Raw genomic sequence first — 24,271 nt, 5'->3', positions numbered from 1 at the left:
CTCACCTTGGCGTATTTTGAAAGTGAGGCGAACCTGAAGGCGAAGGCAGCGCGAGCGCATGTATCCCTGCGCCTCACAACTGCCAACCATCACCCACTCTCGTTCTCACCCATCTTCGTCCTTCCAGGTTGTTTTCCCTGGATGTTTTCTCCCTGCTAGGCCATCTCCCCGTTCCTCTCCTGGATCCATCGACCCGCCGGTTCTGACCGGCCGCTCTACCGCCAGCCCTACCTATTCTTTGTGTTCTGATCTCTCCGGATCTTGGTCTCGACCTTCCAGGAGGCTACCATGGCCGATGTCTCCTCTACAAGGCTCTATCTGGGCAACCTTCCGCGGAATAGTATGCACAAACCTCAAATCTAGTGTTCCTGTTGGGTCACCCCGGCCAATGTTGCATCTCTGGAGGATCGATACTGCATGAAATGAAACCTGGATACGCTTCATAGACTTCCCTGGTTGCGTCAGTCACTGACACTTGTTCTTGTCCCTCCAGTCACGAAACAGGATATTCAGGACCACTTTGGCACCCATGGCACAGATTCCATCAAGGAAATCAAGCTGATGAATGGCTTTGGGTTCATTGAATATGAGGATCCAATGGATGCGCGAGATGTCGTCCCAGGTACGCTCACTCATTCTCCCGATTGACAGGAGCTGGCTAACTTATCCTACAGCTTTTCGTACGCAAACTCCCTCCAATCTGCCCCCTCCTCTTGGTCTGGCCTGACAGGTGAATAGATGGAACAGAATTCAAGGGTGAACGCCTGACCGTCCAATTTGCTCGTGGTCCTCGTCGCAAGGACGACTTCAATGGTCCCTCGGATCGCAATGTTCCACGACCACGTCGTACCGTCTATCGCATGCAAGTCACTGGACTACAACCGGAAACTAGTTGGCAGGTCAGCAGCCCTCCTTCTATCCCTGGCTCTCCGTTGTCACGGCAAAAACCCTAGGGACCCTGTGGCTTCGCTCCCTTTGCGCAGGATACACTTTGGTCGTTTCGTGCACTCCCGGACTGCGCTCACTCCGCCTAGGATCTGAAAGATTTCGCCCGCAACTCTGGTCAACTGGACGTTGTCTATTCCGAGACTGGTCGGGAACGTGATGGAAAAGGGTAATGCTAGGGTACCTCCTTTTATGGTCACACTGGCTCACAATCTCTCAAGCTTTGTCGAATTCGAAACCCAAGCCGACCTCAAGACTGCCGTTGAAAAGCTAGACGGCCAGACATTCAAAGGTGCCGAAGTTCACTGCACGGCTGATGTATGTTTTACTTTGATTTCTCGCATGGCGGTTTCTTTGCTCACCAATGACCACTCAGATCCAAGATGAGCGACCCGATCAACGAAGTTACCGACAGAGATCTCCTCCTCGAGGCCGACATGGTCCAGGGGATGATTATCATGACCGCCGTGGCCCTGCTCGTGGCTGGAGCCCTCGAGGTTACCGTGAGCGTTCACCTGGACGTCGCCCTCCTCCCGATGACTACTATGATCGAGGCTACGACCGAGGCTATGGAAGGCGCACCCCGCCGAGAGACTACGCGCCACCTCCACCAAGAAGATATGAGGGAGATCCATACGATCCCCGGGGCCCACCGCCACCACCTGTGCGAGGCTACGGAGATCCGTATGGTAGGAACGGAGATCCGTACCCCCGTCCCAGGAGCCCGCCTCGAGGTTATGGCTACGGTGGTGGTTACGGCACCTACGATGACCGTCGATACTAGTGGAACACCTCAACCTCACTCTCCTTGGGCAAACTCGCTGGTTTTCGGGGCTTTATGACTGTATCCTGCAACGCACATTTCTTTCTCCAAAAGCTTGCTCTTCTTAAGGAGGTCTGTATCGGCCTTCCCCTGTGCGACTACATTATGGAGACCACTATCACCGCTTTCTGTTCGGATTTTTAACGACCGCAATATCAGCGCTTGTACCGTGGAAATGGATCGCAATATCGGATTGGTTCTACTCCTCCGCCTCCTGCCTGAGCGTTCTCTGTACTAGTAACAAATTCTTGTTTCCGGGCCAAGGATCGAAGGTCGAGCTGCAACATCCACGAATTTCTAATGGTAACCGAAAGGACACTGCCATTGAATTCGAAATGGACTTTCCTGCAAGGCCATCGTAGGACTTAGGGATCCCACTTGTTTCGTCACTTGAAATCACTTGCGTGACTTGGGGACGCCGTGGTTAGATATCCCCCTCCCGGGAATGTTGCCAGCCCTTTATCCCGAGCCTCTTCTTGCCAAAGTCTCCGGCTTGGTACACATATTTTGGTATGGCTATCGAGACGCTGCCCTGCAGATACGATGGTACCCAACGCATATCTAATGTTGCCCTCATAGCTATGAAGCTGTCAGGTGGCTGTCCTAAGTCGCAGCACCAGTAGCTAACTTAGTGCGACGTAGACGTCATATCACTGTAGTCGATGTGATGACAGTCTATGTCACCAAGCGAGATGGTTGTCGTGACTGCTACCAGCAGACCGCATTGAAGTTATGTGGAGTGAAGAGAGCATATTGCCGAGCAAGGCTAGCAAAATGTAGACTCGTAAACAGGGCTTCGCAAGTAAGTCTTGAATCAAATCACAAACGTTTCCCAAAGAACTTTTTGCGCAACCCTTGACTTTTGGCCGTTTCCTTGAGCTTTGCTGGCTCTGGAATGCTCTCCTTGTGTTTTCCTTTATCGGTACGGGTTGTGGGTGCTGTCGCCTCAGGGGGAGCCGGACGGACCGGAAGGGCGGTCAGGGTCTGCTGCTGCTGGGTGGCTATATGAGGCATTGAAGCTTGCACAGGTTGACGATTATGAGTAGCTGTGTTGTCGGCTAAGGTATTCCGAGGTCGAGCAGGTTGCGGTTGGGCCTGCCGCTGCGCTTTGTCGTCGTATTCAACATTGTCTAGGGGGTCGTCCTCCACCGTTTCCTGGTCGTAGCCCTCCCCATCGTCGTCGACGTCGACATCGACATCGTCCTCGTCATAAGATCGGTCGGGATCGCCATTGTAGACGACCCACCAGCCAATCTTCTCTCCTTCGGCGAGTTTGTCGCGCAGGTCTGCGAAGGCTTCCCACGCCTTGGCCGAGGTCCCCGGTCCCTCGGCGATGACTTCGTCGACGTTGACGCTGAGCGCGGTGATGTCAGGGGCCGCTGGGGAAGTGAACGGTGCCGACTTCGCAACCGGTGTCGGAGGCGGCAGAGTCGGCGGCGGCGGTGACAGTGGCTTTTTGGAGTGGTGCGAAGGTGTCTTGGGCGGCGTCGAGTGTCCTCCAGACGCAGGTCCCGCCGCCGTCCCAGCCTGCTGCTGTGTTGTCGTGGTCACCGGCCCTGGGGCTTGGGGTCCGGTTCCCGGCCGCGCGGCAATCAAGACGACCTTGTCCGCCACGTAGGCATACGGCTGGCTGACAGCGTTCGGCCCATCGAGGTCCTCCGGGTCGTGCTGCTCGATGAACTCTAGTTTACTGTGGCCGCCGCCCGGCCCGTCCAGTTCCTTCATGATGTCTGGCCAAGCTCGGCGGAAACTTGCCAGGATCTCGACCCGCGAGTGCTCGTTCTGGATGTACTCGACACTGCAGTCGTCGAGGTTGTGCACGACCGCGTGGACTCGGACACCTGTAAAGCCTTCGCGTGGCCAGCGGAACCCATGGACCAGGTAGACGGGCATCGTGTTGTTCTTTCTCCGCTTGTCCCCGTTCCTCCTTCTTTTTGTTTCTCTTTGTCCACTTTCTGACCTGGGCCTCCAGAACAAGCAGATTGAGTCTCTGTCTGCGGTGTTTGTTGGTCGTACAGACGGAGGAGTCGATAGGGAGTTGGTACCTCCGAACCGCCGTTGAATAGCAGATATTCCAACACCGGAGGCAAGAGAAGGAGAAGCAGGTCTGTAGTCGCTGCCGTTGCCGCTGCCGCTGCTCATGCACCGTTTCGCAGATCAGACTTGCATAAGAGCATCATCGGAGAGTGGGAACGCAAACGTTGTTGTCCTGGATCAAGCAAACAAGCTGTGCGGCCAGAGACAGAAACCCCCAACGGACTTGCAGACCTGCCAGCCCGAGATTTTCTCCTGCGACCGCTCCTTTAGTCGCGAGGATAACGGAGAAGCGGCAGAGGCCTATGTGGTACAACGGCGTCGCCCTGTGCGACTTGGTACGGACAGGACTGTACTCCGTACGGAGTACACACAGCTGACCGCGAGCGACTGCCGTGCCAGTGCTGGGATGCAACTGTCCCCGCTGAAGACTTCGTATCCGAACTTCGGTTGGAGAAGGCCTAGGCCACCCATTAGCATCCATACGAGCAGCGATGATCAACTCTCCGTGTATTTCAGACGCGTTTGGACGGCGGGTTGAGTTCTGTCAAGAATAGAAATCGCTATCAAGCTTTGTGTCAGAGTACTCCGTGATGCTGTATGTTGCAGGTAGTACGTACATACACAGGACAAGCTATGGATCGGACCCTGCCGTAACCGGCGATGGGCCAATGCTCTATCCTAAATGTACTCCGGACAGAGTACGGTTCCTGATATTGGGCAGCCATACACTGTACACGCTGCAGCAATCTACGCGCCCACGCCCCTTCGACCTCAATAAATGTCTGGCGCCCTGCTGCTGCCCAGTAATAGTTCCTGGGGGAGCTTTGCTGCATGTTGGGAGCACAATTGACCTTGCAACCCTCAGGACGGCCAGCGACCGCCATTAAACTCGATACGCCCAAGACTTGATGTTGCATAGTCTCGAGTTGAGACCTGAGGAACATCAGAGCCGCTGATACATCAACGCCGAACACGGACTGTCGAGCCAGCCCTCTCTGCATGTCTTTAGTACGGCGGAATAGCTATTGGTTTTCCAGTAAAGCCAATAGACTTGACTGGTCTTGCTGGTGGCGATAGAGCGAGCTTGCTCCGAAAGGTCGAACCCACCGAGCCCCGACATTGATATGTCCAGCAATGGATCGAGAGCCTCTGTCATGGAAGCCTATGGCCAACTTTCAGAGAAGCCCTCCATGTCATGTCCGTCAAAACAGATGGACAGCTGAGAGAGGACCCTCGCAAGAGCGGGTGCCTTTGATCCCAGGGCATCTTGATCAGGTCATTTAGGAGCATCTGTGAAGAGACATCACTCTCCTCCATGGAGAGAGAAGACATCTTTTCAACTTCTCCTGTGATACTTCTCCCAACTTTGCTCAAAAGTCTTCTGGTCCATCGCGAACGACTTGATGTAGTCTCGTTCCAATTCGTGAGCTCTTTTACCGAGCAGCACCAAGCTGTGCAGAGGAGGGCCTAGATCGACATCGCAGAGTTCTTTCAACGTCCCGCACGCGAATCTCTGGTCATCCGCACCGACTCTTGCGCAGCCAATGGCGAGACTGTCCTCACTGTACACGCTTTCTTTCTTCTCTTCCTCAATCTCAAGCATTTGCTGGGCGCACTGCGCGACAGTCATATAGCGGGGAGGCTCATATATCTTTCGCCCTCTCGCCATGTTTTCGAGCGATTGTTCTTTGACCTTGATATCCAGCAGAACTAGGGTGTGGAGGCCGATAGAAACGTTCTCGCGGATTCGATCGTAGAAACTTGCAGGCTTCCAGGTCTCGGTGAAAAATACCATTGAAACCGTCTGGCCGAAATTGTAGAGTTGAAGGCCCGTTGCGCCTATGGCATTTAGGATGGAGGCATTCGGGATCGACTTGGTTGGAATGGAAAGCTCTTGGGCGCGCAGGACGAGATCCGTATGCGTGGTGGCCCTGCATTGTCAGCCAACCACCACATGAGGGCAGAGGAGTCGAGCATACCCGAAAGGATCGCCGACGACAAGAAATGCTATATCCAGTTTGTCTGCGCCATCGAGAATTTCATTACTTGCCGATTCGACCATCTCTCGGTCTGCCACAATGATTGGGCGACCATAGAACGATTCCTATCGTAGCTGTTAGACATAGTCTCTGTCAGCGACATTCGCGCGCGTGGTACTTCTCATGGTGAAAAGCATTGACGCAGGACCGGCCTACCAATCTCTCCTTTCCTACATGGAGAATGCTGGTGTATGCCTCGAGGTAGACCCGTTCAGCGCGTTTCACCACTTCCAACCCCTTGACCGTGATATCGGCCTCATCCGCAAGCCCAAGGCCAACGAGAAATAACATTTCGACTTGGAGCCCACAAGAAGTCCAGCCGAGAAGAGAATTGTAGTTCTACAGGACAGAGTTGTGACTGCAAAGAATGGAAAATGGAAAATCAGCGGGGGAGAGGCGGGAAAACTTCGGCTGTATTTGGAGGTGTCAGAGGCAGGCACCTAGCAGAGTTCAACAGCCCACGCCTGGAACGTCCTCATCTTGGTTCCATCACTGTCCATCCCGTTCATGAGACGAGCTCAACACTGCACGCGCCTCCATCGCGCAGATCCGGGAACATTGTATAAGGGATTGTGGGAACCAGGTTTCGGTGGCTGCGCGAGCCTAGGCGGCCAGGATGGCGAACGACAGGCCTGCGAAGTATCGGCAGGAGATTCAACAGGTGAGCATCTTCTCATTGTCCGCTCCTTTGCGTCAAGCGCTCGCCCGCGGGAACCAATCAGCCAGCTTCAATGCCGCAGAGGTCGCCGAAGATGAGGCCGAGTCTCAATATGAGTTCCAGCCATGAGACTCATATTGAGACTACCTATAAGCGTCTGTCAGGATCCGGGAGCGTCTCAGGGACAGGACAGCCCATCGACCATTCGAAGAGTCTACCGGTCCGAGCGAATCAAATTATTCCAAGCCTGCCCCCAAGGGCTGGGCTGCCCACAAACTCGCGGGGCAAAGGGGAGTTCAGAGTCAGCGCTGTTCTACAGAGTTTAGCGAACTAGCGCGATTGGAGATGGGCATCAAGTGCCAGTGCCATCGATGTGAGAAGATGGTCTGAATGCGGCCGGCTCTGCGCCGTCCCCATCAACACATCCATGCGGCTTTCACAGATCGCCGAACAGGAAGAAGAAAAAAAGAGTAAAGATGATCAAACCGTCCTTGGGCAACTGGCAACTGCACGTAGTGCAACATAAATCCCATTGGAACATATAGGGATGGGTTGCTACTCAGAGAACAAAGAGTGCTGGCACATGAAACGAAGATTTGTCTTCACTTCACATGTCAACACAAGGCAACTGTACACCTCCGCCTCACCCTGCCATCCACCATCCACCATCTCCCTCTCTACCTCCTGGAAAGCAACTACTCAAACGATATTTCTCCTCCAACTAGCCGCGCTGTCATGAGCAACAATCAAATTGGCCCTGTCCTCGAGGCAAGCTTTACAACTAGCCGCGTCTCTGGAGACGCGCTATGGTCAGCCGGGCCTGACGAACTTTGCGAATTGAATACTGACCAACCCACCGACTCCGTGATCGTTCCCGCTGATGAAGATGATATTGAAACCAAAGAAGACTTCCAGCTGAGGCTAATTTTTGCCATTGCGCAGATGATGTTTGTGAGCGGCGAAACGGCTGAACCGAGTACGGAGACCACCTGGATGATCGAAGAGATTGTTCGTGAACAAGTCCTTGAGATGGTAAGATACTTGACCCTAAGTTTATTCGCTTAGCTAACAGACTTGCCAGCTTACCCAAGCCACTGGCCTTGCAAATCGTCGAGGTTCAAGATCCATCTCGATTGTCGATCTCATTTTCCAAATCCGTCATGACCGAGCCAAAGTGTCCAGACTTAAAACATTTCTATCCTGGAAAGATGTGCGCAAGAATGTCAAGGACTCTGATGATAAGGGAGGTGGCGATGCTGGCGATGTCGGAGACTTTGAAGAGGTAGAGATTACACAACCACCATATCCTTGACTCGTCAGCCAAATCTAACCGGCTCCACAGGCTTCCGGAGGGGTCAATCCCTCGGCACCTCAAAAATCGAGTGGGAACAAGAAAGCCAAACTGGTACTGCCGTGGGAAGCGCAGTCCTTCTACTCAGAACAAGTGCCCGAACGAGATGACGAAGAGGACGAGGAGGAAGAGGAACAGAATGAAGCCACACTGGCTCGACTTGCTTCCGCCGATGAGCGCACGAAAAACATGACCAAGGAAGAATACGTGTACTGGTCCGACTGCCGACAAGCAAGTTTCACATTCCGCAAAGGGAAACGATTTCGAGAATGGGCGGGGTTCGGTACCATCATTGAGAGCAAGCCCAACGACGACGTGGTTGACATTCTCGGTTTCTTGACATTCGAGATTGTGCAAACCTTGACCGAGGAAGCGTTGAAGGTCAAGGCTGCCGAGGATCTGGCGAGCAAGAAGGCCAACGGCGGGCGAGGCGATCAAGACACGATGAAGAAGAGGAAGAGAGAAGGGTGCAGTCTGTTCGAGATGCCCGAGGAGGGTCGAACACCCGTGGAACCGAAGCATGTCAGAGAAGCGTTCAGAAGATTGCAGGCGGTGCCGAATCGCTACAAGTTCATGAGGCAGGGTTTTGCCGGCATGAGGACGCCACTGAGGATGATATGAGGCTTCCGCGCCACTGGGCGCTATGATGGGTTTAACTTAATGGTGGTTGGAGTTACGGTTGAGTGAACTTGGAGTACCATCACAATACGATACCACACGTCTTTCTCTTTCTTTCAGGGGTTGACGGGGCGCTGGAGTTGAATGCTGAATGCCTCATGAACGAATTTTCGATGTCTTGATCTTTGCCCCCTGTAACTGCTCCTCCTAGGTCCCAAATCGACGATCAGGAGATACAAGTACTGCTTCTGAGAGAGAGGTTCAACCGAATCGAGGATATCCGAGTCCGCCCCTCGAACTCATTGTTGCCTGCTGATCCATGGCGTCACGTCTCGCCGGGGATGTACAGCCAAGAACCGCGAGGCAGGGAGGCATTGACTGCCTGGGAGTGAATGGCTGTCAACATCGGGCACCCGGTAATGGTTGGCTGGATTCACATATAAAACACCCTTTGTTGTGGCCGCTCATCCTGTACCCTGACATCGAGAAGATCATTTGCTGGCGCCTGGGGGTTTCGTGAAGATGGAAAGGGCTAGCACGGAGAAGACTCGTCTCGTGGTGGGAGCCCATTTCGGTTTCGTTGTTCATCTCTCGAGAACGAGAGAAAAGTGAAACGGGCGGACCTGCACCTGGATCTGGCAGATTCGGTTATCCTGGCTCGCCATCCACAGAACTCTGAACCCGAATCCAAGGCGAGAGATTAGTGATTCCTCTTGACTGGACCTGTAAGCATTATCTTGCCCGGATGGGTTCTGGACCTTGTCGGCGGAAAGAAAGGTTAAAATAGGGGATAAGCCGGCCAGGCTAAGTAGCGTGAGGCTGAGCCGAGGTTGAGCCGTGGCACGTGACATGTGAGTCAAGCCACAAGGCACGAGGCCGGTATCGCTTAAGCGACGACACTATTTTCGCTGCGTATCCGTACTCCGTGCTGTACTGTATGCCTGTCAATCCCCGCGCATTCTCTCCCGCCCAGTTCATTCGTATCTTCGTCATCGTCAATCTCACAACCTACATCACCGTCAACGCCTATCTGAAGCACGCCGAGAGCCGCGCAAACTCCAATCCTGAAACCTGCATCGTTTACAATCGTCCAGGACAAGATGGGGGGCAAGAAGGGCGCCGAGAACACGAAGAAAGTAGCGGGAAACGCACGCAAAGCGGAAGCCGCAGCGCAGAAGCAAGCAGCAGTCGACGCGCGGAAGTCGGCCGAGGAAGCAGAAGAATGGTCCAAGGGGGCAAAGGACGCCAAGAAGAAGCAAGAGGCAGCAGAGAAGGCAGCAGAGAAGGCAGCGAAGAAAGCCGAACGTGAGGCTTTGCTGGCCGAGGAAGAGAAGAGCCAGCGCAGCACACCCAAGGGTGCCAACAAGAAGACAGCCGAGAAAAAGACACGCACCGGCACTTTAGATCTCGGCCAACTCGACGGCGAGCCGAGCGGAAACACCAAGGCCACTGCGATCAGTGCCTCGGGTATCGATAATGCACTTGACGCCCTGACCCTCACCACGGGGACGGCTAACGACCTCAAAATCGACCGCCACCCGGAACGGCGGTTCAAGGCCGCCTACAAGGCTTACGAAGAACGCCGACTGCCGCAGATCGAGGTCGAGCACCCGGGCCTGAGGAAACAGCAGCGTATCGAGCTCGTGCGGAAGGAATTCGAGAAGAGCGAGGAGAATCCGTTCAACCAGGCCGGAAATGTCCGATTCGACGCGACCAAGGATGAACTGGGCGAGACGAGGAGGAAGGTCAGGGAGAGTGTCGAGAAGAGGCTGGTTGAGAAATGATGAAGGATGTCGAGATACGAACTAAGATACAGAGGTCAACCACAAAGGCTTGTCCTGTAAGAGATGGGCCCAGTGGTTGTGTTTCGGTGAGGGGAGCAGCCTCATACCCCCGAGACAGTCCTTTCTCAGAACGATCAATCTGGGGCCCGCAGTTGGCTAAGACACTAGCCAGCTGCTTCGCAATGCTGGGGGTCAAAAAAATGAGAAACATGATACGAGACGGATAACGAGCTGACAGCTTAACTTGCATGGGATGGAGTCCGCGGATTGAGACAAGAGCACTGATTCCAAGTTCCCCACCAGATACTAATAATACAAACATCCTCATCTTGAAGCCAGGCCGTTGCGCAGTTTTCATATGTATAACTCATGCCCAGCTATTCTCAAGACAGCTTAAAATGGAGCATCCTTGGAGCTATAGTGCCTATTCCTAATTTCACCTGACGCCACTTCTTGCAAACCGCCCCTCCGAAGTATCTATTGATGCTACATGTTGTGTAGCATATGAACATCATGAAATAGGCCAATGCAGGACGGAAGCGATGAAGGAGAACAGCACAGGTCACAGACAGTGAACGGTATCTCAAGCGATCTTTCCAACTCCTAGTTCTATCCAGGGAACTTGGCGGCAGGTATCGCCTCATGTCATTTCTGGAGCAGGCGGTATGGCTTCGGAGGGTGGCTTGTATTCCAGTGGAGGGCCGTGCTCCGTATCCTGTTTTGGTATACAAGGCGCAAAAAATGCCTCACTTACACTATCTGACAGGCCTTATGGTATAATCTCTTGGAGTCGAGGGCAAAGGGGCCCTAGAAAAGCAAAATCAAAAGTCATTTGCGATTCCTTGTCGTTGAAGGTGGTGGTGTGGCAGTGGTCGGTACAAGCGGCAAGATATTTCCCATACAGGGAGGGACCAAGGCCCGTAGTCTCAACGCGGCAAGTGCGGCGAGCACAGCTGCAAGGTCGAGACGACGGAGATGTATTTCGCCTGCCTGTCTATCAACAACATCCTCCGACAACATACACCATAGCTCTATCCTGCACAGACAACTTCTTTTTCGGCCTTCACTCCTATCTGGGGCCATCCATTCTCGCTTACCTGCTCGGAATCGTGGTAGACGACAAAATGGAGGGTATGTAGCCCGGTTCAACGATCGTCCTCAACTGACCACAGTCGCAGGTCTGTTATTCAACGTCAACGGGGGCTATCTGGAAGGCATAGTGCGCGGTTATCGAAATTCGCTGTTGACCGGCACCAACTACAGCAACGTATGACTCGTCTTTACACCTCGCCTTGTCCTCTACTCTACTGACCTTAACCTAGCTCACACAATGCGAGACGATTGACGACGTCAAAGTACAACTGGGCCCTGCCTATGGCGAGTCACTGTCAACCCTACCACCGAATCCGTCAACTTCAGCTCTTGCGTACCGAACCACCGAGAAGCTCGTGGTAGACTTCAGGTATCTTCAGGGCCAGGCAACAGGATCACTGGCCAAATTTATGGAATACCTCACCTACTCATACATGATTGACAATGTCGCCCTCCTGATCACAGGCACGTTGCATGAGCGAGACACCAAAGAACTCCTAGAGAGATGTCATCCTCTGGGCTGGTTTGAGACCATGCCCGTCCTTTGCGTGGCCACCAACATTGAAGAGCTGTACAACTCGGTGCTTATCGAAACTCCATTGGCTCCTTATTTCAAGGGCAGCTTGAGCCATCAGGATCTGGATGAACTCAACATCGAGATCGTGCGGAATACCCTCTACAAGAACTACTTAGAAGACTTCTACAACTTTGTCAATAACGACCCCGAGATGGCCCTTACTCCGACCGGAGAAATCATGTCAGAGATCCTTGCATTCGAAGCAGATCGGCGGGCAATAAACATCACCATCAACTCTTTTGGTACTGAGCTCACGAAGGAGCAACGTAGAAAACTGTACCCGGAGTTCGGAAAATTGTACCCCGAGGGTTCGTTGATGCTGTCGAGGGCAGATGATATGGAAGGAGTCGGGCTCGCAGTTAGCGGTGTGGGCGACTATAAACGGTTCTTTGACGAGGTGGGCTTCAATCAAAGTAGTGGTGTTGGTGGCGGCAACATGGCGGGAGGACTGGGGAATGAGTCCAAATCTTTGGAAGACTTGTTCTACCAAAAAGAAATGGAACTCTCCAAGATGGTCTTCACTCGGCAATTTACCCACGCGGTGATTTATGCGTGGGTGAAGTTAAGGGAACAGGCGAGTCTTCACTTTTCCGCCAAGTTTTACGAGCTAACTAACGCTCTGCAGGAAATCCGAAACATCACCTGGATTGCCGAATGCATTGCCCAGAACCAGAAGGACAGAATTGGGAACTACATCAGCGTATTTTAATGAAAGAGGTGTACATTGTCACGTGAACAGCAGGGCGTTTGGTACGGGAGGACCTTTGGGCGGGTCTACCAGCTTCAGCTCAAATAGCACAGGGCAATAAACGACATTTCAATTCTGCTGCTGAACTCTCGACACGACTCTGGGACGGTGATGTGATACCTGCCAAGCAACTTCCTTTGGTTGAAGCCAAATTGACGGGCCTTGACTCGGCCGTGACTACCCTGGTATAAATCACCCAGTTTCCCCGGCTTCAGGGCTTGTGTCGTTTGTCCATTATCTCTCCAAAAGTCTGCAAGGATCGGTGAGGCTTGGGTTATTGTTGGATTTCCCGTTCTTCTGGTCTCTGGTTGACGCTACCTGGGTCCCTGCTTGAGATTTGGGGAGGTTGTATTGTTCACCTGTCCTCACTTTCACATTACTTGATCATCACCGACCGTCGACATGTCCATCTTCATCAAACCACCTCTGCCTCGTCGCGCGAGAAAGGTCATCGCTAAGGACAAGGGGAAACCGGAAGCCGCCGACTGGGCTAGCGAAGTGCCATATTCAATGGGCCAATATACCGGAACCATTCCTCTCTCGACTCTAAAGGAGATTCTTCCAAAGCCCGAAACAGCTGCTGCCGCCAGAGTTCTTGATTCGGTTACGGGAAATACACACAAAACTATACGAGACGAGCGAAATCCCAAAGAGTCGAAGCCCTATATCGACGGCTGCCTCGTGCCGCGGCACCTCCAGGACGTTGTACAGCAAGACTACTGGGACGAGAGAGCTTACAATAATGTGATCCGGCATGGATATCTCTCACGAGAAGTTCGTTACAACAGATGGCTCGCGGCTCTTTATCAGCAAGAAGCTGGCCCCGGCTCTAATCTGGAAGTGGTCAGATTTTCGAGGGCTCCCGGGCCTGCTGGTTCAGGCACTGGCACCAGCACAGACACAATCCAGACACCACATTTCGAGACATCGTGTCTCTACGGTCAAGATGCGCCCCAATTGAGAACCTCGCATCTGGCCTGGGCCAAGAAACAAATCATGCAAACTCGGCGCAAGAGGGAGGAAAAGTTGCGAGAGAAGCAGCTGCATTTGCGAGGAGGACTGGTTACTGCCTTGAAGACTCACACCCCCAAAAAGCGTTCACTAAAAGCACCCTTGCCGTTGCATTGTCGAGTCACGGCGGCGAGTCCACGAAAGCACAGCACGGTTGATGAGTATGCGGAAGCGTTCAAATCGTGGGATATGTCCATGTCGAAAACGATTCCAGGCTATGCCGATGATGGCCGGAAGAGACTCTGGTACACGTCGCGGCTGGATGAGCCGGCGTGCGTCAGTGATGGTGACGGATCTCGCCAGTAACCGACTGTGGACGTTGGCCAGGGGACGGTAAAGCTCAAGTACTAGTATCTGAATCTGAATTCCTTCCCTAGAAGTCTTACAGTAGACACGTCGTTACGAAGTCCCAACCATGGCGCCGGCATAACGCAAGAAATGACATATCGGCTCAACAGATGAATGCTCGAGGGATCAGAGCTGGGCTGGCCAACTTGTTCCTAGGCGGTAGTCCCCAACCTCCGAATCTACTCGCATGCTCAATACGCCGCACCGTTCTCGGCCATCTTCTTCATGTCCTTCTCCCTCTGTTCTGCCTTCTTGGCGGCCTTCTTCTCCCTCCTAGCCCTCTTGCGCTCCTTGGTCTGTTCGGAGAAATCACTTCGGGGCCCTTGTAGGATCTTGCCGGGATAGGCCAGGTTGATGATGACAAAGGCGAAAAACATGGGCACGGCGTCGAAGACGTAGGCGAACCATTCGTGCTTGACGGTCGGCGAGTTCGCGCCCGTGCCGAACTCGACGAGCCGGTAGATGTTGCGGAAGATGATGAGGCCCATGACACTGTAGAGGACGCGCAGGAGAGGGACGGCCAGTCTAGGGTCAGGTAAGGGTTCGGGGATGGGCGAGTACAGGTGAGTCTGACTCTGAGTCTGTGTCTGCGCCTGCGCTTGCGATGGTGCTTGAAACTCCAGATCGAAATGTTGTCCAGAACCAGAATCAGTCGCTCCAGCGACACCCCCAGCAGCAGAATTACCACCACCATCACCGCCAGCTCCATCACAAGCATTACCACCACCACCACCACCACGGCGAAGACGTAATGTCCGTTGAAACCCAACAGCCAACACAACGAAGATGAGCAGGAAGAACAGCTGCACGCCGACGCCGGCGGTGTAGATGTGCAGGCCGTTCTCCTGGGTTTGGGCGGATGTGCCGGGCTCGGTCATGGAGCCGCCGGTGGCCTGGATGACAAAGGCGGTGATGTCGAAGAGGACGAAGACGCGGGTGATGAAGCGGGCGGGGATGCGCAGCACGCGGTCCGGCTCGAGGAAGAAATGGACCATGCGGCCCAGCAGCATGTAGATGTAGGCGTTGATCCAGAGCGGCGCCAGCAGGATCAGGAGCAATTGCACCGTGTACAGCGTGTCGCTGCGCTGGTGCTCGATCGACAGGAGCCGCACTATGTAGCCGCCCACCTCCCAGAGCCCGCCCATGATCAACACCATGGCGAATCGCTTGCGGTACACGACGGCCTGGATTATGTGGGCGCCCGTGGTGAGCCCGAAGAGAACCGTGAAGAGCACCGCGGCTCCGAGGGACGGACAGTATGCCCAGTTCTCGTCGGGGCCGGCGTGGCAGACGATGGAGGGCATGGTATCAGGTCGATGACGAGGACACTGAAAAGAAATGGAGGAGAAGAGGAAGGGAGGGTAGGAGAGTAGCAGTGTAGGGGGATAAGAGGATAGGAGGGTAGCAGGTGGGATGATCTGGTATGGCTGGAAAGAGGCCTAAGCCCTGGGCGTTGAGAGAAGAGAGACGGCTTGGTTTTTCCTTTTCTTCAATTCTCAAGAGCAAGACATCTTGCTATATACTCAAAGAGTCCCACTCCCGCTCCCTCTCCCTGTCCCTGTATCTGTATCTGTCCGTCTCATCTCCACGGGGGCGCATGCTTCATTCTAGGGGTGTGAATCAGAGTCGGCGTCTATAGTTGGGGGGCCTGGGAGGTGACGCCGCCTTCCTTCATTTCCGTAGTCGTGGTCGCGAACAAGTTAGACTGTACGAGAATAATGCCTGATGCCACAGATCTCACGGATCCAGGGACCTAGGTACCTAGATCAATATTGGCCCAGGGGGGGCAATGTGTTCCACCCGTACGAGTACACGTACGTGTTTGTGTGGATCATGATGTGCGTGTGCTTCTGTTTAGGACTGTTCGGAGTACGGAGTACGGGAGTAGACAACTGAGGCTGAGGGAAGACGCAATGAACGAAACGACCAACCAGGAACCAGGAAAGAAACATGGCAGCCTCGTCAGGACCCACCAGGAGGTTGCTCGTATGCGCTAACCGGATGGGGTAAGGCGGACTGGCGCAGGTGGCCTCAGCCTCGTCGACTACACCACAGTACGGATCCGGAGTCCAGAGTAGACAGAGCAATCCGTACTATCTGTCCCTGCCTCCCTGTCCAGGGTAGTATCAGTACTCTCCCGACCTGGCCTCGTCACAGCCACGCAATAAGCCAGCAGCCAACAGTCGCGCTCTGGCTGGACGGTGAGCGGTGGACGGTGAACCACCCCAAGGCTGCAGAGCGCCACTCCTAGACCTAAAACCGCCGGGGAGAACTGCAGGTCAGCCCTAAGGCCTACGCCCTCACGCCCCCAGCCTCCAGCCTCCAGGCAGAAGCCAAAGCCCAAGCTCAACCCAAAATCAAACCCAAAATCAAAACAACCATCAACAGTTAGTCTATACGACCAGTCCATATCCACACCCTTTCAGCCTCTGGCAGACCTCAGTCATTCTTCCAAGTTAAACCAACACCAAGACTCCCTCTTCGAGTAGTGCGAACAAGTTCAGTGTGTGTGGCCACGGCAATGCAAACCACCCAGTCAGACTCGACCAGATCACAGCATGATCCGAATTGGAAAGGAAAAGGTGCGGACCGGATGCATCACCTGCAAGTAAGATTTCCAATCCCTTATATGGCCTCGGCGTCTTTTCTTGTCTGGAATTGAATTTCCAGCTATAATACCACACACACACAAACCGCTAACCGAGTCTTGGCCGTGTCCGTCCAGGCGTCGACATGTCAAGTGTGACGAAGCCCGGCCGGCATGCCACCGCTGCACCCGAGCCGGCCGGGCATGCGAGGGGTACGCGAGCACGAGTACGCCGGGATCTGGCAACCCCCAGCCCATCAGGTTTGTGGTGTACGGAAGTGGATGTGCGGCTAGGGCGGCTGATCCTCATATTCGTCCTCATCCTCATCCTCATCCTCATCCTCGTTGGAGCTTGCCCGAGCACCCGGACCTAGACTGGCTGGAACGTCGCGCCCTCGATTACTTCCAGGACCGGACCGCGCTGGAGCTGGCCGGCGCCTTCCAGACAGATTTCTGGCTGGCCAGCATCCTACCGCTAGCCAGGCACGAAAACTCGGTCAAGTATGCGCTCATCGCCCTGAGCAGTATGCACGAACACTATGCAGGAATCGACCATTTCGCCCCGGCACGCGGCGGGCTCGGCTTTGCTCTCGACCATTACGGCAAGGCGATACGAGAGGTTGTCCGACTGAACCAGAACCAGAACAAACTCCACAACCATGCCCAGAAGCAAAATCAATCATCGCTACCCACCATCACAGCCAAGAACAAGAAGACCTTCGACTACGCTTTGGTGACGTGTGCCCTGTTCTCCGCGTTCGAGAGTCTGCAGGGCCACTACCACGACGCGTGCAAGCATGCTGTTGCTGGAATCAAGATCCTGGCTGAGGAACAGCAACAGGAGCAGCAGCAGCAAGCACACAGGCCAAGCCAACATCAACATCAACATCCCCCCGTCATCCCCCGCGACGAACTCAACCGTTTCTTCATCGCCATGGGTCGCCAGATGTTGGAAATCGGCGACCCCAATCTCCAAGGCTTGCAACTCCAACCTGTGCTGGGGCGTGGACGGGGTATGACTGCCTTGCAACCGCATTGCATCCCAGACCAGTTCGTCTCGTACGAACACGCCCTCCTGCATATCGAGATTTTATTGACCGATCTCTTTGAATTCTCTGAGCGGTCGGATCGGCTGCACAACCATGGCCAGGGCCGCATCTCGGATGGCAATTATCATTCGCTCAGGACCGAGTACGTGTCGCTCAAGGCCCGCTTTGACACATGGAAGGCTGGTTTCGATGCCATGGTAAGCAACGACAGCAATGACACCAAGAAGAGCCAAGAACCGTCGTGGGGTGGTGGATCGGCGTCGGCGTCGTCGTCAGCGTCCATATCGGCCTCCAGAAGCCCAGCGCCACCATTTGCATCTGCATCTTCTGCTGTGAGAGAGAGCGAGCCAGAACCGAAAAGATCCCTACTCTCATCACCATCACCGTCATTCTCCTCCTCATCCGTCTCTTCAAGACCTCCGGCCTTCCTCATCCTCCGCATGTACCAGGCCATCATCACGGCGTTCCTGTCGCGCATCGAACAAAATGACGAAGCCGCCCTCAACAATTTCCTCCCGGACTTCTGGACCGCCGTGGCCGCGGCCGAGGAGTTTTTGGAGCAGACCACGACGTTTGTGAGTCCGGTACATGGTACGGCTGCTACGGCACCGACATTGATATCGACGCCGATAACAACGTCAACACTGATATCGACACCGATACCAACGTCAACAACGACACCGACACCGACACCGACACCCAAGACCAGCAGGTCCAATGCTAATTCTAGTGTTAGGGATGCCAGTGATATCAGTAATGGGCATCAAATCCCCCAGGCGACCACTGGATCTGGTTTTGGTTTTAGCTCTACCACTGGCACTGGCTTTGGTTTTGGGTTTGGCTCTGGCACTGGCTCTGGCACTGGCTCTGGCTCTCTCTCTCGCTTTGGCTTTCATTCTAGCTTGGAGCAAGGTCCTGGTGTTGACCCCAACCCCGTGCATGACCATGGCTATGACTCTGGATCCCACATCAACTTCAACTTCAACATCAATCAATCCCGCATCGTCCGCCCAACATTCTCTCTCGCCCTCGGCATCGTGCCCACTCTCTTCCTGACCGCCACGCGCACCACGGACCGGGCTCTCCGCGCCAAAGCCCTGCATCTGTTGCGCACGTGCAATCGCCGCGAAGGCTTCTGGGACTCGCGCATCGCCGCGAAACTGGCCGAGCGCGTCGTCGAGATCAGGGAGGAGGTGAGGGCGAAGGCGAGGGAGGAGGTGAAGGCGAGGGCGAGGATAGTGAGTGAGAGTATGAGGAGTGGTGGTTGCCACATGGACCATTTCAATAACCACATCGTTGACGGTGACGGTCGTGGTCATGGTGACGGTGACGGTCATGGTCGTGGTCATGGTCATGGGCATTCTGCCGCCGGTGTCCTACTACACGACTATACCGATAACGACAACGACAACGGTGACAAGAACAAAACCAAAATCGACCTTGATAACGTCAACGTCAACATCTCGACTATGCACAGTGTCATGGCTGATGCTGATGGTGATGGTGGCAATCTCGACTTCGACTTCAACCCCAGTCTTGGTCCAGATCTCAATCTAGACCTCGACATTGACTTCAATCCCGACCTCAATCCCGACGTCAACCCTAACCTCAACCACGACGTCAGCACCAACCCCAACCTCGACATTGACTCCAATCCCAATCCCAATCCCAACCACGACATCGAAACCGACATCGACATCGACATCGACATCAAACTACTCGACGTTTCATTCCTGCCCGGCAAGAAATGTACCTTCCGATACGCCATCGACGACCGCCGCCGACGCCGATGCGAAGTTGAACCACTAGCAGTGGCAGTGCCAGTGCCAGTGGCAGGTGGTCCGCCAGACCCAGACCCAGACCTGATGTGGGTGGGAGAAGGAGAAGGAGATGGAGATGGAGATGGATTGGTATCCTCGCATAGCCATACACCTACATACCCATACCCACACTCACACTCACATTCACACTCACCCCAATCAACATATCTATACTCACCCCAATCTACATATCTACACTCACACCCACACTCGCCCCAATCCATATATCTACACTCACCCCTACCGCCATCTACATATCCCCAGAGCAGAAGTCCAGACATGAACGACCACGCCCACGCCACGCTCCCAGAGTATGTGGAGGAACTTACATGGGACTGATAGATAGATGAGCAAACATCACATCGTCCAGAATAGTCAGAGGACCATTTATATGTTTTGATTATTGAATAATTAGATGAATGAATAGACAGATAAATGGATGGATGGATGGATGACTACACGACGATGATGTATCTGATCTGATCTAATCTGATCTGGTTTGATCTTACTTATAGCTACTGTACAGTATAGTATATCCATCGTACACGTGTAGATACTGTAGATATATTACCAATGACTATATAGTAAAAAGGACGGATCAGTATCTATTCTATAGTCTGGTCTACAGTTCAGTCTACAGTTCAGTCTACAGTTCAGTCTACAGTTCAGTCTACAGTTCAGTCTACAGTTCAGTCTACAGTTCAGTCTACGTACAGTACCTAGTACATCTCTATTTATCTATACCAGGCACAGATAGTTGGAATGCCACCTATGTTACTAGTAGTAATACTACTACATTAAAACGAATACAGTCGACAGTCTATATTCTATAGTCCGCTGCCCTGTCCGATCCTCTGTCTAGTGGATACGTTTAAACTTCAGTCGGCCGTGCATGATAAGTTGGGCTGCTTTTCCTAGTCGAATAAGACGCCAGACGGCATTAACTTGAACATCAACACTCAGTTTACGCACAAATTCACGTGCTTCACCGTGATGGTGATGGTGATGGTAACTGTGATTGTAATTGTACTGTACTGTAATTGATCGATCAGACTCACGTGTATTCAAATCTCATCGTTGATTGAGCTCAAAGTCTCGGGCAAAAAAACTACCAGCCCGTGTTGCCACCATCCCATTTGGTTCATTCAGGACCACTCCTAAGCTGAAACCACTATTGCACAATTGTAGACAGTATGCAGTATGCAAGCTCATGATAAATGATATTTAGACCGCCACCCCTCATGTACCTATCTGTGTTGTTCGCAAGTCCGAATCCATGCAAAACGCCTCGGTGAAGACCTCTCCAGCACTTGGTTCAAGGAGCTTCTGTATTTCGAGGTCGAGTTTTGTGATGTTTTTGTGGTTTGATTCTGTTTGATTCTGATGTTTTTCTGTATCAACCCGGTGACGGGCATTTCAATGCATAATTGGGCAATGTCGAGTAAAGGCAAAGCTGGCGGGTGTCGACACTCAACGTCTTGTGACGCATCAAACCTAATCGTATTGGAACAGGACGCTGATGCTTTCTCCGTAGTGAACTCGTCGGATGGCCTATACAAAACTTCATCAGCAACTCTCTCTTTCTTGACACGCCCCGGGATTGGATGACTCACCTCGGCAAAAATGTGTCCAACCTCGAGCACTTCCAACTTCGGGCACCGCCTACGATGATCTTGCTGGTCGACCGTGTTTGTTACAATGACCTTATCCAGCGCGCTTGCATTGATTCGATCAATGGCATCACCGCTCAAAACACCATGCGTGACCAGGGCATACACCTTGCTGGCACCCTCCTTCTTCAAAAGTTTGGCCGCTCGCGTGATGGTGTTGCTGGTGTCGGCTAGATCGTCGATCAGAATGGCAATTCTGCCCGTGACATCGCCCACCAACATCATGGTGGCATTTTGCCTGTCTGTAATCTTGGTCGGTCTGCGTTCCTTGTGAATGAGGGCAAACTCAATTCCCAAAGAATCGGCAATGGCAGTAGCCCGTTTCGCTCCACCTGCGTCGGGACTGACAACCACCCCATTCTTGTAGTCTGGGATGTTCTGTTGGATGTATTTCTTCAGCAGTGGCCGGCCGTAGAGATTGTCGACAGGGATGTCGAAGAAGCCTTGGTACTGAGGATCATGCAAGTCCATGGTGATGATGTGATCGGCCCCGGCGCACGTGAGCAAGTCGGCCACCAGAGTACCCGCTTGTGCGACCCATTGACGATAGCCAGGGCGAGGCTTGAAATTCTCTTGGGGGTCCAGCTTGGCGGCGAAGTCGTGGCTGGTGACGCCGTTGGGGACGCCGTTGGGGACGCCGTTGGGAACTCCGTTAGTGGAGGTGACCGAGTCTCCCCGTCTTCGAGGGCCTGGGAAGTACTCGGCTGACTTTGTGCTTGAATGCGCGCTCGAGTCGCGGTAGTGGCTGAACCGGGCTTGGTGAGTCGGGCTCTGCTCGACATCGTCCAGCTGTGATCTGGAGGCGGCCTTGTGGAGCAGGTGACCATGGCCGTTGGCCAAACCATGACTTTCGCCGCGGTCCGGGTGTGGAGTGGGCGGAATGCTGTCGAAGGTATACCCATTGGAATCGGGAACCAACTTGCTGGACAGGTTGGAGGCCTTGACGAGAGGGGCGCCGGTCTTGTTGTAGGGAATGTCCGACTGTCGAGAATAGGGGAAGAGTGGAAGAACGGCGGTCACCTTCTTGGCCGAAGCGGTCTTGCATGCTGAGATGGCAATGAGGAGTTCGACAAAATGATCGTTGACCTTCCCCCCGCCTGACTGGATGATATAGACATCTTTTCCTCGCACCGACTCTTCTATCTCAACTCGAGTCTCGCCGACGGAAAATTTGGAGAAGAGGGCTTGACCCTGCTGGATGCCGAGGATTTCGCAGATTGTGTCGGTTAGGGCGGGATGGGACGAGCCACCGAGGACGACGATATTGCGAACCATGGTGGTCTAAAGAATGGCGTAAGAGTTGGAAGCAAATTTGACTAGACTGGACTGGACTGGACCTGACTCCAAGGTCGGCAACGAAAGGAGATGGGGGGAGATGCAGTCTCGAGGGCTAGCGAGGGGCGGATTCAAGAAGAGGAAGAGGAGGGGAGTAGTACTTTGATTCGAGAAGATACAGCCGGCACCGGCATCAGGGCTGGACCCAAGTTGTCTGCGGTCGTCGACATGACAACAGCGGGAGAGAAGAGAGAAAAGGAACGAGGTCTAATTACTAGAGGCGAAGTGGTTCATGCGCCCGCAGAACTTTTGTCTCGCCCCACCTTCCGCATCCATTTCTCTTGGACATTCCGAGGTCGAATGGCGTCAGGTCTGGCAGTCCGCAGTCCAGAGTCCAGAGGAACAAGGTAAGGACAGGGCAGAGCGTACTTCCAAGTGTACTGTACAGTGGTAGTGTGTGACAGAGCACCCTCCTGGTCGTTGCATCGCAGCTATTCTCATGTTCTCATCCCGATGTGGCCTCAGCCAAATAGACGTCCAGCATGCTCCCCTCCCCCAATTCCCCAGTTCAATCTCCCGTGTCCACCTCGAGGTCTAGTTGGACATTGTTGCTGACGCCGTAGTCTTGTAGTGTGAGTTGGTCCTTGAACGGCCTTTCGCCTTGTCGCTTGAGGAGGATCTCATGCGGCTTCCGGCCAATCATTGAGGCGACAATCACCTTGAAGTCCTCTGCTGCTTGTTAGCTTATCTACACAAGGAGCGTGGACGGGCGCTTACTGATTGGATCCGTGGCATAGCATGGAATCGCCTTCTTCGTGCCCAACCTATCGTTGATGTAAACGATGATCATGGGTTCTGTCGGCACCGCGGGCGCGGGCGCAGGCCTCTTCTCCTTCTTGTCTTTCTTGTCCTTCCTCTCCTCCGGTCGTTTCGGCTCTACACCGTCACTTTTCGTCCCCCGCTCACTATCGCGTCTTCGTGGTGAACGAGGTCGTGGGGGCGGTGATCGTGATCGCGATCGAGATCGGGCTCGAGGTCGATAATGGTCTCTGTAGCCTCGTTGGAGTCCTGAGTCACGGTCTCGTCGGGAGTCGTCCTCATCTTGGCGCTTCTCCTTCCATTTGAATCCCCCGTCTTTGCGCCGGGGCCGATCTTCACGCCTGTCTCTGTCTCTACGAGGCGACCTGCTGTGTCTGCGGCTGTCGTCTCTGGTCGACTCTCGCTCTTTCCTGTCAGTATTGGCGAAGGGTGAAGAGGAGGTTTTGGTCTCACGCTGGTCGTCGGCCATTTGTGAACAATCTTGTCCACTGAGATTTATGCAGCGAAAGTAATGGTAATGTTGGTTGAGACGAACAAGTTGCCTGGGCAGTTGAAAAGCACCGCCAGTCCAGACATGCCGGCACCGCCCAAAAAGGCAGGTCTTCCGAGATCTCCTCTGTCGTCTCCCGAGGAAGGTATCTAGTATTTACGGATATCTGTCGCCCTAATAGACAGTGCACCCTGAAGGAATCGTGATACTAGCATGCTCAGCTGTACCGCTTCTTGCCGTGGCCATTTCCGCCAAAACGCACACGTGGAAATCAATGCTTCACACTCGGAAAAGCGTGCAGACATCCAGATAGCATAGCGCAGCCTCAGGCTCGACTAGACCGCAGACAAGGCTGGACTGGCTTCGGATTATCATTCTTCCGGCATACCTATCCTCTTCATTTCCACCTTCACCTCCACCTCCAGACTGATAAAGACATGAATTATATGGATTTGAATGTACCAAGTATCTGTCTCGCGCCACCTAGATTTCTTAGTCCTTCATACGCAAGACCCCAGCTTCCCTTTAAC

At 53.7% G+C, this 24,271-nt stretch overlaps 11 protein-coding genes across 11 annotated transcripts; 6 read left to right on the top strand and 5 right to left on the bottom strand.

The window, feature by feature from the left end:
• Positions 1–288: 288 nt before the first annotated feature.
• A1O3_06656 (uncharacterized protein) lies at positions 289–1,729 on the top strand (the record flags this gene model as incomplete). Its single annotated transcript, XM_007736774.1, has 6 exons — positions 289–340; positions 494–622; positions 739–899; positions 1,035–1,114; positions 1,167–1,263; positions 1,322–1,729. The coding sequence occupies 6 exons, from the start codon at positions 289–291 to the stop codon at positions 1,727–1,729; spliced, it is 927 nt and encodes a 308-aa protein (XP_007734964.1).
• Positions 1,730–2,587: 858 nt separating this feature from the next.
• A1O3_06655 (uncharacterized protein) lies at positions 2,588–3,661 on the bottom strand (the record flags this gene model as incomplete). Its single annotated transcript, XM_007736773.1, has 1 exon — positions 2,588–3,661. The coding sequence occupies one exon, from the start codon at positions 3,659–3,661 to the stop codon at positions 2,588–2,590; it is 1,074 nt and encodes a 357-aa protein (XP_007734963.1).
• Positions 3,662–5,141: 1,480 nt separating this feature from the next.
• Positions 5,142–6,135, bottom strand: A1O3_06654 (diphthine synthase; the record flags this gene model as incomplete). Its single annotated transcript, XM_007736772.1, has 3 exons — positions 5,142–5,736; positions 5,785–5,909; positions 6,001–6,135. The coding sequence occupies 3 exons, from the start codon at positions 6,133–6,135 to the stop codon at positions 5,142–5,144; spliced, it is 855 nt and encodes a 284-aa protein (XP_007734962.1).
• A 1,102-nt stretch (positions 6,136–7,237) lies between these two features.
• Positions 7,238–8,474, top strand: A1O3_06653 (transcription initiation protein SPT3; the record flags this gene model as incomplete). The annotated part of the gene is made up of 3 exons (XM_007736771.1): positions 7,238–7,534; positions 7,584–7,784; positions 7,845–8,474. 3 exons carry the CDS (start codon positions 7,238–7,240, stop codon positions 8,472–8,474), a joined length of 1,128 nt encoding a protein of 375 aa, XP_007734961.1.
• A 1,097-nt stretch (positions 8,475–9,571) lies between these two features.
• A1O3_06652 (uncharacterized protein) lies at positions 9,572–10,255 on the top strand (the record flags this gene model as incomplete). Its single annotated transcript, XM_007736770.1, has 1 exon — positions 9,572–10,255. One exon carries the CDS (start codon positions 9,572–9,574, stop codon positions 10,253–10,255), a length of 684 nt encoding a protein of 227 aa, XP_007734960.1.
• Positions 10,256–11,379: 1,124 nt separating this feature from the next.
• On the top strand, positions 11,380–12,633 carry A1O3_06651 (V-type proton ATPase subunit D; the record flags this gene model as incomplete). Its single annotated transcript, XM_007736769.1, has 3 exons — positions 11,380–11,386; positions 11,434–11,522; positions 11,578–12,633. The coding sequence occupies 3 exons, from the start codon at positions 11,380–11,382 to the stop codon at positions 12,631–12,633; spliced, it is 1,152 nt and encodes a 383-aa protein (XP_007734959.1).
• Positions 12,634–13,074: 441 nt separating this feature from the next.
• A1O3_06650 (uncharacterized protein) lies at positions 13,075–13,989 on the top strand (the record flags this gene model as incomplete). Its single annotated transcript, XM_007736768.1, has 1 exon — positions 13,075–13,989. One exon carries the CDS (start codon positions 13,075–13,077, stop codon positions 13,987–13,989), a length of 915 nt encoding a protein of 304 aa, XP_007734958.1.
• Positions 13,990–14,222: 233 nt separating this feature from the next.
• Positions 14,223–15,335, bottom strand: A1O3_06649 (uncharacterized protein; the record flags this gene model as incomplete). The annotated part of the gene is made up of 1 exon (XM_007736767.1): positions 14,223–15,335. One exon carries the CDS (start codon positions 15,333–15,335, stop codon positions 14,223–14,225), a length of 1,113 nt encoding a protein of 370 aa, XP_007734957.1.
• A 1,254-nt stretch (positions 15,336–16,589) lies between these two features.
• On the top strand, positions 16,590–19,826 carry A1O3_06648 (uncharacterized protein; the record flags this gene model as incomplete). The annotated part of the gene is made up of 3 exons (XM_007736766.1): positions 16,590–16,639; positions 16,757–19,577; positions 19,752–19,826. The coding sequence occupies 3 exons, from the start codon at positions 16,590–16,592 to the stop codon at positions 19,824–19,826; spliced, it is 2,946 nt and encodes a 981-aa protein (XP_007734956.1).
• Positions 19,827–20,981: 1,155 nt separating this feature from the next.
• Positions 20,982–22,432, bottom strand: A1O3_06647 (ribose-phosphate pyrophosphokinase; the record flags this gene model as incomplete). Its single annotated transcript, XM_007736765.1, has 2 exons — positions 20,982–21,038; positions 21,101–22,432. 2 exons carry the CDS (start codon positions 22,430–22,432, stop codon positions 20,982–20,984), a joined length of 1,389 nt encoding a protein of 462 aa, XP_007734955.1.
• Positions 22,433–23,000: 568 nt separating this feature from the next.
• On the bottom strand, positions 23,001–23,720 carry A1O3_06646 (uncharacterized protein; the record flags this gene model as incomplete). Its single annotated transcript, XM_007736764.1, has 2 exons — positions 23,001–23,161; positions 23,210–23,720. 2 exons carry the CDS (start codon positions 23,718–23,720, stop codon positions 23,001–23,003), a joined length of 672 nt encoding a protein of 223 aa, XP_007734954.1.
• Positions 23,721–24,271: the final 551 nt, after the last annotated feature.

Source organism: Capronia epimyces, assembly GCF_000585565.1.
Source record: "Capronia epimyces CBS 606.96 chromosome Unknown aczIQ-supercont1.5, whole genome shotgun sequence".
NCBI lineage: Eukaryota > Fungi > Ascomycota > Eurotiomycetes > Chaetothyriales > Herpotrichiellaceae > Capronia > Capronia epimyces.
Note: the sequence above shows the minus strand (reverse complement) of the source record. Positions and strands in the feature narration are given on the sequence as shown.